Source organism: Leiobunum rupestre, chromosome 1 (genome assembly GCF_980474605.1).
Source record: "Leiobunum rupestre chromosome 1, qqLeiRupe1.1.hap1, whole genome shotgun sequence".
In the NCBI taxonomy this organism is placed as follows: domain Eukaryota; kingdom Metazoa; phylum Arthropoda; class Arachnida; order Opiliones; family Sclerosomatidae; genus Leiobunum; species Leiobunum rupestre.
The window spans coordinates 89,075,352-89,087,550 of NC_143384.1; the positions used below are offsets into that span (position 1 = coordinate 89,075,352).

The following is a 12,199-nucleotide window of genomic DNA, read 5'->3' on the forward strand; positions in this document are numbered from 1 at the left end:
CATTTTATTTCTATTTTAAAAATAAATAAATTGACTTCGGTGTTAGTAGCTAGAGGAATCAATTTGTTGTTGCAGACTTTAATATATTCTTTATTCATGTGGGAAATGACTCGCCCTATAAGCAAGTGTTTAGTTACTACCAAAGAAATGAGTAAAATCTACGAAGCGATAAATCTTTTAATCAAACCGATCTTCCAATTTGCTAAGAACTGCTAGTGCATAGAGTCTGAATGTGAAAACTACACCGTTCATTCTCAAATTTTGCGAGTTGGTTTATAAAGGATATGCACGACATGACTAAAGGTGAAACCACAAAATATGCTTTTTTTATTTGCTGAATGTTTTGTTACATCTTAAGCAATTTAAGAGTGAGTGAAAGAATGTGAATTCTTCTCGGTACTGGCAAGCACTAAGACGATCTGCTAGGGTTCGTTTTCGGTGAAATTTGCTGTATACTGTTCGGAGTAAAATGCATCATCAATTTCGATAATTATGGAAAACAATATGAAATTTTGTTATTACAGATAAGTAAATGGACTTAAACCTATTGCTGAAAAAAGGAATGTGAATAGGTTGTCTTCTCTCATTTTGACATACATTTTCTAAAATCTCAGGAATGTAAAGTGATATTGCAAAAAACAAATATTTAAAGAATAATTTTAAATAATTTAAAATTGTTTTAGACTTCCTTTTACTGCTTCATAACTTTATTCTCAAAAAGAGATAGGGATTAATTAATAACGGATATAACGTAATTATAGTCATCTATTAAAACACATTTATCAAAGATACACCTACCAATTGTTTAATCAAACGATTATAATATCAAACTTTTATAAATTATAATCCCCTTAACCTTTCAACTATCTTAATTATATAGAAAATATAAAGCACTCTTACACAGCTATATTTAAGTAGCATGTGGTCGATATTTAATGACCCCAAAATCATTTGTGTAAGCTCTGTATTAAGTTTCCATTCTTTTATGGATTTTTTCCCAAGGTTTGCTGATATCAATCTAAGTCCTTATCATTCAAACATTTTAAACCAATAATTTATAAGGTGCCTTTATCAAATTGCAATATTTATTCAAAACTTGAACTTGAAATGGTTCCACGATTGTTTTTCTTTTATTCGTGACGTATCTTACTTACTGCCTGGTCTTTCCTTCGATTGTCTAGAAAGCACATGCTTAGTTTGAAATCGGATCTATGTCCCTATAGTTTGCAACGGAAAGTTTTTGGTCTTCTTTATAAGCTTTGTCTACTTTTATATTAAACATCTATTTCTAATCACAAGCTACGACCCTTACAATTTGATTCTCGATTTTCTAATCCAACAGAGATAAGGTACAATCTGAGGAAATATTGTCTTGGTTCATCCAAAAACTTTTCTTTAGCGAAATATGTAACTGAAAGTTAAGGAAACTCTTCAGTTAAGGATGGACGTGGAAAATGCTTATGCGAATTTTTCCTTTCTACTCGTGTAGAAATTAATTGGTGCAGCCAGGATTCAATAAGGGTTAGGGGTATTTTAGATTTAAAATTTTAAATATATACTGCAGCGTTATGTAGTATCTGACATAAGATAGAGTAAAGAAAAACACTATAAGGGCCCGGAAAGCTAAAACTTTAAAACCAATGGGACTTTTTTCATTGTAACTGTACGAAGTTACCTCTTTAACCATTAACTTTCGAGTCTAGAACCTGAACGAATAGTCAAGTTATAAGAACCAACAATGAACAATATGATACGAATTTGCGCCACAGAAGTAAGTACAAATTGATTTGCAAAAGTAATTGATTTGCAGATCTGAGATTGGTTTTTGTGTAATATTTATAGATTCCTTTGTATTTCATGGTGGAGCAAGAAAAGCCTTTACTCATCTCGGGACACTACGCTCTATTCGCCTATTCAATTATTCGAAAGTTGAACTGCAGGTAATGAAGTGGTGTAGGAACCACAAAACAATTTACTAGATTATCTGCTTTAATTTAACTTTATTCGTGGAGTAGCTTCAAAAGGGTAACTTATCTCGGTCGCCATTGCCGGTGTTAATGGCGTTATTTCCGTTTAAAGCTCATGTCGATTCCTACATCTACAATTGTCAGAAAAACAAAAGCCCGCCATTTTCGTTGTATTTCAAAACAAAATATATCAATTTGGCAACGCTGCTGCCTTTTTCGGGAGATTAAGAAACGTTTGCTGGCAGCACTGTTTCTCCACACCGAATAAGGCAGACTTAATGCGAAACCGAAATAAAGCCAAAGCTTGTTTGTGGTTACTACGTCCGGTGTTATCCACGAAGTTACACCCCCTTGGGCCGCTGCCAGAATTGTATAAACTGCTTTGTTAAATAGACGCTTAAATAAAACCTTTTTAGTGATTTCCCTAGAAGGAGTAAATTTATAAGCGTGCTTCATTTAAGACTTCAATATAGTAGGGCTTGTTCAATTTTACACGCTCCTCCTGAAAGAAAATAATGCCCCTTCGCTATAAACTTTAGCTTTAAAATAAATCTAACATACACACGTCACTGTTTTATTCAGTGACTCGTACGCTAGCGCATAGGAGGGGGAGGGGAGAAAAAGAGAGCAGCATTTATTGAAGCGCCTATCCACTATCTATTAACTATCTACCGTTCAAATAGTGACTACTTGGTGACGACGGATGATTTAATGGATTATGGAATGGTCCACGGGGAGCGAAATGGTTCTGGAGTCCTCGGACACTTACTCAGAAATGTAAGAATGGCATTCAAAGATATCAAAATAGCAGAGACTTGGATCGGCGAGAGATTTGAGAGTTAATCTAGTTTTACAAATTTCGATTCCATCCTTTATCCTCACATTCCGTTTAAAAATGAATCTTCAAAATATGTACTATTCCACGGTAATACGTAGTTCGCTTCTTTTGGAGGCTTTTATGTTAGTGTTTACAGTTTCTAACAGAGCTATTTTTACTATTGCTAAAATAAATCAAATATTAATTGACAATTAAAACTAAAAATAGTACATAAATTTCTTAATAGGCTTTATAAAATAGGCGCAAAATAAGAGTACATTTATTAAAGAAATTAGCGCAAATTTACACCAATTTTATTGAATATTTGCTAATCGAGCTAATTTTTAAAACATCTCAACCACAGCGGAAGACCGAACAAGCCGACAGTCCAAGACTCCCTTTTAGGGTGATTTATCTCGTTCACACTTGGCTCGTAATTCACCTTCCCTCGTACTGTGCTTGAAATATCAAAGCCCTACTGATTTTTATAAATAAAAGCTGGAAAACTATGAAACAAGTTTGTTATATAGGAAAGTATGAGGAAACTATTTCGCAGTGCGAGGCTATTCACTCTTTTTCGCGCCTTTATTTTACCCCTCTTATTTGCCTCCTGCTCGTCGGCCATTGCCTCTGCCCCCCACGGGGAGTCTAGCATCCACTCTTTGGGTTGCGGTAAAGGAGGATAAGGCTGAGAGAGGAAAATCCAACATGGACGTGCCCAGGAAAATACCGCGAAAAAGAGTGTATAGGGTACATGATAATGTTTGGAAATTTAGTATTTTCCCTGGTGTAACAACATTTTCCGATAGCAATGCCAAATCTTAACATAAGTGACTACAACTACAACTATAACGAGTGCCGACTGTTAACTAGATCTATAAGTTTTAAATAGACTGATAACACTTATTTTTCTATATCAGAAATGACCCATCCCTCCGAATAACCCCGACACTATAACATAACGCAATCCCGACAATTTAATACATACATGGAAACAATAATCCACCGAAATAACCATGCAGAAGACAGTTTAAGCATACTAGAAAAAAGAAATGAACCCAACAATAATTATACGATTCAGTTAAAATAAATTATATTAGCCAGATGGATACGAAATTAAGATAACAATTAAAATGGTTTCATATGCCAACCCTTGTACTTGTCAGCTTAGTGCACATAATTACAGTACACGTCTCGACGAAAATCGGTTGGTGATTACAGCGGTGTCGAGCTCTCCCTTCACACGCACCTGGTTTTTATTTTGACTACTTTTTAAGTTTTACTTAAAGTCACGATCACATGACCGTAAATGGAGTTTCTCACGTCAAGATTTTTCTTGTCTCTCTTGTATATTGTCAAAGTTCTTTCGTTATAATCATGGGTCTCATCCTGCCACTTAACTTCACACCAATTAGTAACAAGTGGTGGAGCTTTGGTGACAAATTAAAAAATTTGGTTTAACAATGTTTTTACCAAACTGGTGACTTTATGACCTATTCGTCAATGTCGGCAAAGGAGAAATATCAAAGTAAAGCGTCTTTATAAAAAATACTACAGTTTTTAACTATGTAGAATTTTCCCAGGATTTTCTAATGACATCTATATTTAAAGGAAAAAGTTTGACAGGGAGTAGTTTCTATAAATCGCACTTTTCACAATTTAAATAGCACATGTAACATAATTACTTATAAGTTAACCGGAAAGGTATCTTTTAATGAAACTTGGTTCATCGGATATGAGGTAAATTAGGTCATTTACAACTTCTTAACGAAAAATGCGCCCTCAACTTTATAGAAGGGACACGGAAGTTACCGAAGCATGTTTTTAAAACGCGCTTTAACCCTGACCTGTTTATGGCTTTTGCAATCTTTTGTTGAGCTTATGCATCGCTACCGGGATATTTTGTTTCCATGGTGAAAAGTACAAGGATTACAAGAATTTCTCAATTTTCGGCCTACTTATTGTAAGTTCCGTAAAATGCAATGTGTCATTGAAAATTCCTTTATGAAAATGTTTTACAGATGCATTCTTATGAGTGATTATGTTACATATGATCTTTGTCTACCCCATCGGAAACACGAATATTTATGAAATATTATGGAATTCACAATAGGTCTATAGTCCCACACATCTTGTACGTACTATTATCAAGAATTATTTAAGATACTTGATAATAATGGTCTGTAGATATTCTAAACTTCACTTTCGCATTGAGTACCTTATTTGAACCTTGGTGCGTTTTTTCGACAATGGTAAAAAAATGAATAAAGTTGTATAACATCACACTCATCTTTTGTAGTAAAAATTCACCTGCTTTAGGTATTTCCTGACACTTTTTCACACAGACGAGCATTATCTAAGTTAAGGTTAAGTGATAAAAAAGCAGTTTAATTTTTGGTAACACTATTGAAACATACACGTTTTAAATGCTATTTACGATTGCTTTTAAACAGGAAGCCGAAGTGGCGGTCAATCTATTTACGATTACTGAGGATAATTTTGAGTATCTGGACTTTACAAACGTCATGTTGGTGGACGAGTGGAGAATCTTCAGCTCCCACAAGGCCCTCAAGCTCGAGTTCTTCTTCTTCGCTATGATAACCATCCTCAGTGTGCCGGTGAGCTAGGTGTCCAAGGACGTCTCTATTTCTATAACCTTCTCTCGTTATCCAATGAATTCGATTTTAATTAATGCGTCACAGTTGTGGTTGTTGTTTATCGGATGTATATTTCTAATTGGCGTCGTGTGGAGTCTTTTCGATATCGTCTCCTCTGAGCTCATTAAAGGCAGATATATTAATTTGAAGCCTTATCCAACCATGAAGACGCTTTTCATCTCATTCAAGGTGGCCGTGGGTCAAGGTAATTTTCTGAAAGTGGGACAAATCTGAAGACGCTTTTCTATGGCCTGCTCCAAAACTGCCCCATCTCCCGCTCAGATCAAGTTAATTATGAGTGAAAGGAAATCATTTGAGAACTTGCGAGATAAATTTCCGAATAATAAGCGCTGTTTTCGAAGCAGTTTAAATTTTAAATAATGTTTTACCGTAGATTAATATGATAATTAAAAAGTTAATTGAATCAATTGTTAAAACAATCATTTGATTTAAATAACTGATTAATTTATATCAACTTTGATAAAAAAAACCATTATGCCCCCATCAGCATTCAACTTAAACACATTTAATGATCGTAAACGCATTGTCATTTTTTGCAACTAAAGCGATAGATTATCCAGCGCAAATGGTCTTTCGGTTCCATCTTGTCTCGTGGATGTTGACGTGCGTCGTTGTTCGAGCCGGATTCAACAGTTTCATCTTGTCCAAGCTCACCCATCCGGCCAAACCTTTTCGCATTAACGAAGGTCAGGACCTGCTAGAGTTCCCCGACCTGCCTTTCCTCGTCGCCGAAAACAGCCTTCCTCACCACAAACTAAAGGTTCGTGTTTTATCGAGGCGTTTTAATTTCGACCGCTTGGAGACAAGTCAGCAAATTTTCACCGTGAAGGAAAAGCCAAGAAATATTTAGAGGAGGAACGGAAACTGTAGCTTTGACAAATCTTTAAAATTTATCAGAAGGTTATAAAGCTGGCGTTATGAGAGGGGTAGTTTCAGTTAGGATTTAATTGATCAGATAAAGCTAAAGTCGAACCCTTAACAGAAAGTATAATTATTATTCTCATAAAACCTCAAATGTTAACTATTTTATTAATTGGGGACGCTTCTTGTCATGGCCCTTTGCGGATTGAAAAAGGGCCTAGGCTCGAAACGAAACATCATCAATCAAAAAAATTGGTCAAACCCTGAGTTTCCTCGAGTTAAATGTTTAATTCTTATACTCAAGAAGGGTTGCGTTCCCTTTTATATTTTATATTCGCTATGGCATCTTACTTAATATGAAAGATATGCATGGTTGTCATAAAGTTGTCAACTACTAATAAAGGCTCGTGTGGACTCTATGGAGCGCGGTTTCCAAGTGCCCTGTTTATGGTATCCATTATTTGAAGAGAGCTCCGCTTGTACTACACCGTCCACAGAAATTGTAAGTGGACGGGTCAAATCATTATAAGGAGCCACTAAGCCCACCCTACAAAATTTACCGAAATATTTAAATGACAAATGTGTACCTAAACGGAATACTGCGATCCTTAAAGGAAAACGCAGTTAATTCTGGTTTAATGAATTAAAAATCATCTCTCTTGAATCATTCAGGCTGCCACCGGCGACGTAGAACGACGTCTTTGGGGAAGAGTGACGAGTTTTAAAACGCTGTTGCACCCCGATGACATGGACTTTCCCGACCTAGCGGGCAAAATCAGGAACAATCTGCTAGTCGGTGTCTTGCCGGGACACGTTATTGTGGAAGGAAGCAGGTATTTTGCGGACTGTAACATACAGCAAGGTAACTTTTATCTGTCCACCAAGCCTCTGTACACCACAGTTCTGGGCTTTCCCATGAGAAAGGACCTGAGGAACGATTACAAGCTCACAATTAAGAGCACGTAAGATTGTTCACCCTACCTGTACGGTGCTACAGACTATATTATTTTCCTTTTGCAGCGCCCAACGGTTGTTTGAGTGCGCAGTTATTTTTTACAATTTGCGCCTTGAATGTTGGAAGGGTGAAAAGTGTTTCACCAACAAAGATGTCGTTCAGGAACTCTACGTCTTAGGCTTCGAAGCGTTCTCCGTCCAATTTTACGTCTATAGTTTTGGTCACATTATGTCGATTGTGATATTCATTTTTCAGTGGTATTTAGTAGTGAACTGAAATGAACGTCGTGGATTGCCCATATATTCAATGCTTTCTTAACAAATTCTTCAATTAATCACCAGGATTTTAAAATGTCGTGTTCTTTTATTATATATAAAATTGTTGAATTGACCGGGGTTTACTATATTTCAAAGGGGCAAAAATTAGCTTACTTTAAACAGCATATGACTATACTCGAAGTCACTGTCTGAAAAAACAAATCATACAATTAAATATATTGTCTGACCCTGACACCATAAGTAACAAAATAATAATTTAAATATGGCAATTAACAAACATTATCGCCGACCTGATTTTCAGAGTTATTGCGCAGTCAAGGACTTATTCAGCATAGAGCACCCCTGCGTCCAAAATATAAGCTAGGTGAAATATTCTACTACCGAAGCCCATAATTTACTACTCAGTGTCGTTACAAATCCAAGTCAGAGCTGGTTTAAATGTTAGTGTGGAAAAAAAGGGTTCAGCCAGAATATTATACATCAGAAAAATGACATCTTTATCATTATTACGTTACTTTTGCCGAAACTAATATTGGCAACAAAATATTTTCGAACTGAAAAAACAAATTTAAAATAACTTCATAAATCGTCTCTACGTCAAAAAGAACAAGGCAACCATGCATGTTTTATTTACCCCCGAAAGTCTGGGCTTGGCTTTTCAGCGTTAAATAGTTTATTTTATATGCATTACGTGAAATTAGAAACAATTTCATCTCTTTTTATTATTGATTTTCTGTAATCACCTAGGGGTTGTAAATAAAGGCCAAAATGTTATATATTTTATTTAGTTTAAAAAGGATTAATTTTAGATTATATATTTTTATTAGATCGTCTTATTAATTTAAAGAGACATTTAGGATAGTCTTTTTAGGTCGAAACGTTACATAATTATTATTACTTTCAAACCGGAGGCATACCACATTTCGTGATATTTTTGTAACACCTTTTTAATAAAAAGAGGTAGTCTATTAAAGTGGATATCTTATGTTACGTATATTTTGTAGAAATTTCACATTCCATATATTTTTGGTTTGTCTTTCTGCCGTATAACCTTATTAATGAGGCAAATATGGTAGTAAAAAATGGTTAAAATATTACATAATTATAATAAATTTCATAAAGGAGTAATTTCCTGATTTTTTTGTCTGATGGTTGTACATCCTTTCTAACTTACAATAAAAGCGGTAGTCTATTAAGGTGGAAATGTTGTGTTATGTATATTTCGTAGAAAGTTTACTTTCCATGTTCGTTTTTTTTGCCTTTCCTCGGTATATTCTTTCAAAAATACTAAAAAGGTATCAACTTACTTAAAAATGTTAATCTGATGGCAATGCCAATGCCGAGAAATTCGCTGATTGGTTGAGAGCTATCTCTCACATGGGTCCCAAAAGTCTTGGCTTCTGAGTAATTGGCCCTCAATAATCGTATCCCAAAGATGGATTGGTCGAGGAGTCATCGTTGCGTGCTTGGCGCGATCTCCCGATTTAAACCCTCGCGACTTTTATATATGGAGACAAATTAGATCACTCTCCCACAAGACGTTATACTTCAACTGACCTCTAATATTGGAAAATGGGTTTAGTATATAAAATACAATTTTAAATACGTTGAACATTTCTATATATTTTCGTCGTCAAAATTAAAAAGTTTGTTTTAAAATCTTTTTTAAATTAAAATAATTAAACTCCAAGTCAATTTATATAGAATTTATATCAAATTATTGTTATATTAACATAAACTCACACAAATCGGTGTATGATACACTAAATTTCTTAAGTATGGTTCTTTCGCACAAAGACAGTTAGTATCAAAAATGGCCGCCATTTTGTATTCAAAACTTATAAGTTTGATAAAATCTATCCTTCAAAATTATATTTATATGATAGCGCCAACATTGACCTTCTATTGGTCAAGGCAATATTAAAACGATTTGTAGCTCAAAATGTCCCTCGTGATCAAAATGAGCACCATAATTCCCGCGAAAAAAAACAATCATCCCAATAACTCATAGTTTCCCTCAATCGGACGTTTTCCAACGCTGGTGACTGTTTCCTTCTCTTCCGCTTAAAAATTTAAAACGAATGTAACCCAATCATTTCTCAGATTCTGGTATCTATTCGCTCCAAGTACGGTGTTGTGCCTTGGTTTTCTATTTGGATATCGAACGGTTAACAATTCACTAACCTTATGCGCGTTACGATTGGCTGCACAATAAAATAACTCGACCATAAAAGCACGCTGATCACGAGAATAATTTAGTGGCATGTGGATTAGACTCAATAAACGTTAGAGAATGGTTGAAAACAAAAAGATTTCACATTAAATACTAATTGAAAACTTGACCTTTGTGCGTAGTTGGCCTACTGATACGTTTTTAGGCCTACTAAATAGGTAAGCATTTATTATCTTCAAATTTTAATAAACATGGTAAATTATTCCATTTTTTTACAATTTTAGGATCTTGACAATATTTTCATCTTTTCAGTTCCATATCCCGGAATTTAGAAACTCATTAAAAATCACTTTACCATTTCTTCTAAAACATTTATATTCGGTAAGTGCGTATAGGTTCATTTTTTTGTTAAAGCAGTCTTTTAACATTAGCAACGGATCACAGGTTTTTCATTGGAAAGTATAGTACACAGCAGGTTTACAAATATTGATTACATTCGAAATTAGTTTAAAATATGTTTTTTTTTCTGTTTTGTAAAACCAATACATTTGGTTTTTAAGATTAAAATTGACATATAAATTTTGCATATTCTTTACAATTTATCCTAAAAATATCTGAGTTGTTATACAATTAATAATATGTGAATTATGTCGCCAGGATTGTTTTCACATAAAATACATCAACTGTTTAAATTGAAAAGTTTTGGTGCTATTATTGGAGTTGTAATATTACCCACTGTAATTATTTTCTCTGAAGAAAAAACAAGGTTTCCAGATTGGACTTAAACAATAGTTAAAGGAAAAGTCCGGGTTGGGTAAAACTTGGGTCTATTTGAAAGATCATGTTTAAATATACTCAAAAATATCAGTCGTAAAATTGTACCTTTTTTTAATGACGAGAAATTAATTTTTAAAGGAGCGAAATTTACCGCCAAGCGAGCTGCCATTTTCTTTCGCCTTCCCTCCGCTGACCGCGCGCGGGGAACAGAGCGCTGTTATAGCGCGAACAGCGCGTGATTAAAGTCCTAAAACGTCACCCCGAAACAAAAAATGGCAGATCGCTTGACGGTAAATTTCGCTCGTTTAAAAATTAATTTCTCGTCATTAAAAAAAGATACAATTTTACGACTGATATTTTTGGGTATATTTAAACATGATCTTTCAAATAGACCCAAGTTTTACCCAACCTGGACTTTTCCTTTAAAAGATTCAGTTACATTAAAATGTTTTTCAATTCTACTTTGAAGTGCTAATTATTTTGGAAGTAGAAGGGCTTTAAATTTATTATTTGACACTTTTTTTATGAGCAACTTTTGCTCCTTTTTTAGCTCTAAATTAGAATATCATTCTTGTGGTAAATTGTTCTCGATATTTCTTCCGTTTTTGATGGTAAATTGTTCGTTTATTATTTTTTATATTTTCAGAAACTGATTGGTTATTGAACGTTCTGTTGGAGCTCGAAGACCTTTATTTAAGGAATGGCAGGGATTAAGCTATCACGGCTGATTATTTGATCGAAGGGTGTTTTCCACTTAGTGCGGTAAAAGTCTAAATCGTAAAACGGATTGTTTAAAATCTGGAGGTTTATAATTAAATTTGTGTCAGTTATTTTCTTTAAACGTATAGGAGTCGCGTGCCAGAAGTTGAATAAGTCGTAATAATATTTCGATTAAAAATCAAAATTCCATGTAATTTTCTTCATGCCCAAAATTTGAAAATATTTGTTTGTTTTCGGTAGTGTTCTACAAAGGCACTCTCAAATCCGTGGCATTTTCCATCGTGTAGGCGTAATAATTTCGTAAAGGCGAAGGCTTTCCATTGGTTAGTTAGGGATTGTAGGCGAATTCCGCCGATAGATGGAGGTTGCGTCGTATCTTCCGAGTTTAACCTATGTGAATATTGAAATTATTTGTTTTAGAAATTCATTCGGTATTTCCGGCATAATATTTGAAATGAGGAATTTTTGCGATGCATTTACTTGCATATCATTAACTTCAGAACCAATCATAGCTAAATTTTCCGCCATTGCTGGCTTACGCACATAGGCTAATGCTCTTCCCTTAGAAATACGTCCGCAATTGATAGTATTTTACTTACCGATAATTTCATTGTAAGTGATGGCATATTTCTGGAATAGTATTAAAATCGATGGCGAGGAGTAATTGTATCAGTCAATTTCTTGTCTAGTGGGTCATTTCTTGCTGGGTAGACTTTTGAAGAGTCGACCATCTTAGACATGGGAATTCTATAGACTTTCCTAGGAAAGTTGTGACACGCCTTCTCTCTTACATTTTTCTTCTTGAGATTTCCTTGGGCGCGAAATCACAGGTCGCATTACGTCCACATGGACCGTACAAATTCGACCCCTTCGCTACGATTGGTTATCGTTACCTCATAGAATGACACCACGTGAGTGTGAGGCAATAATCGCCATCTATGCGACCCTAAAGGACCTAGTTCAATTCAGTTCA

General features: G+C 34.8%; 1 protein-coding gene across 1 annotated transcript; it reads left to right on the forward strand.

Moving 5' to 3' along the window:
- The first annotated feature begins 1,640 nt into the window (after positions 1–1,640).
- LOC149968825 (uncharacterized) lies at positions 1,641–7,628 on the forward strand. Its single transcript, XM_090173418.1, has 8 exons — positions 1,641–1,771; positions 1,843–1,940; positions 2,651–2,744; positions 5,238–5,402; positions 5,487–5,646; positions 6,008–6,222; positions 6,996–7,285; positions 7,344–7,628. The coding sequence occupies exons 1-8, from the start codon at positions 1,739–1,741 to the stop codon at positions 7,552–7,554; spliced, it is 1,266 nt and encodes a 421-aa protein (XP_090029544.1). The 5' UTR covers positions 1,641–1,738; the 3' UTR covers positions 7,555–7,628.
- Positions 7,629–12,199: the final 4,571 nt, after the last annotated feature.

Excerpts from the sequence above, each read along its gene's own strand:
- LOC149968825 (XM_090173418.1), top strand. The coding sequence starts at position 1,739 with ATGAACAATATGATACGAATTTGCGCCACAGAA. Across the intron at positions 2,745-5,237 it reads TCGGACACTTACTCAGAAAT|GAAGCCGAAGTGGCGGTCAA; the intron begins GTAAGAATGGCA and ends GCTTTTAAACAG. Across the intron at positions 6,223-6,995 it reads TTCCTCACCACAAACTAAAG|GCTGCCACCGGCGACGTAGA; the intron begins GTTCGTGTTTTA and ends TGAATCATTCAG.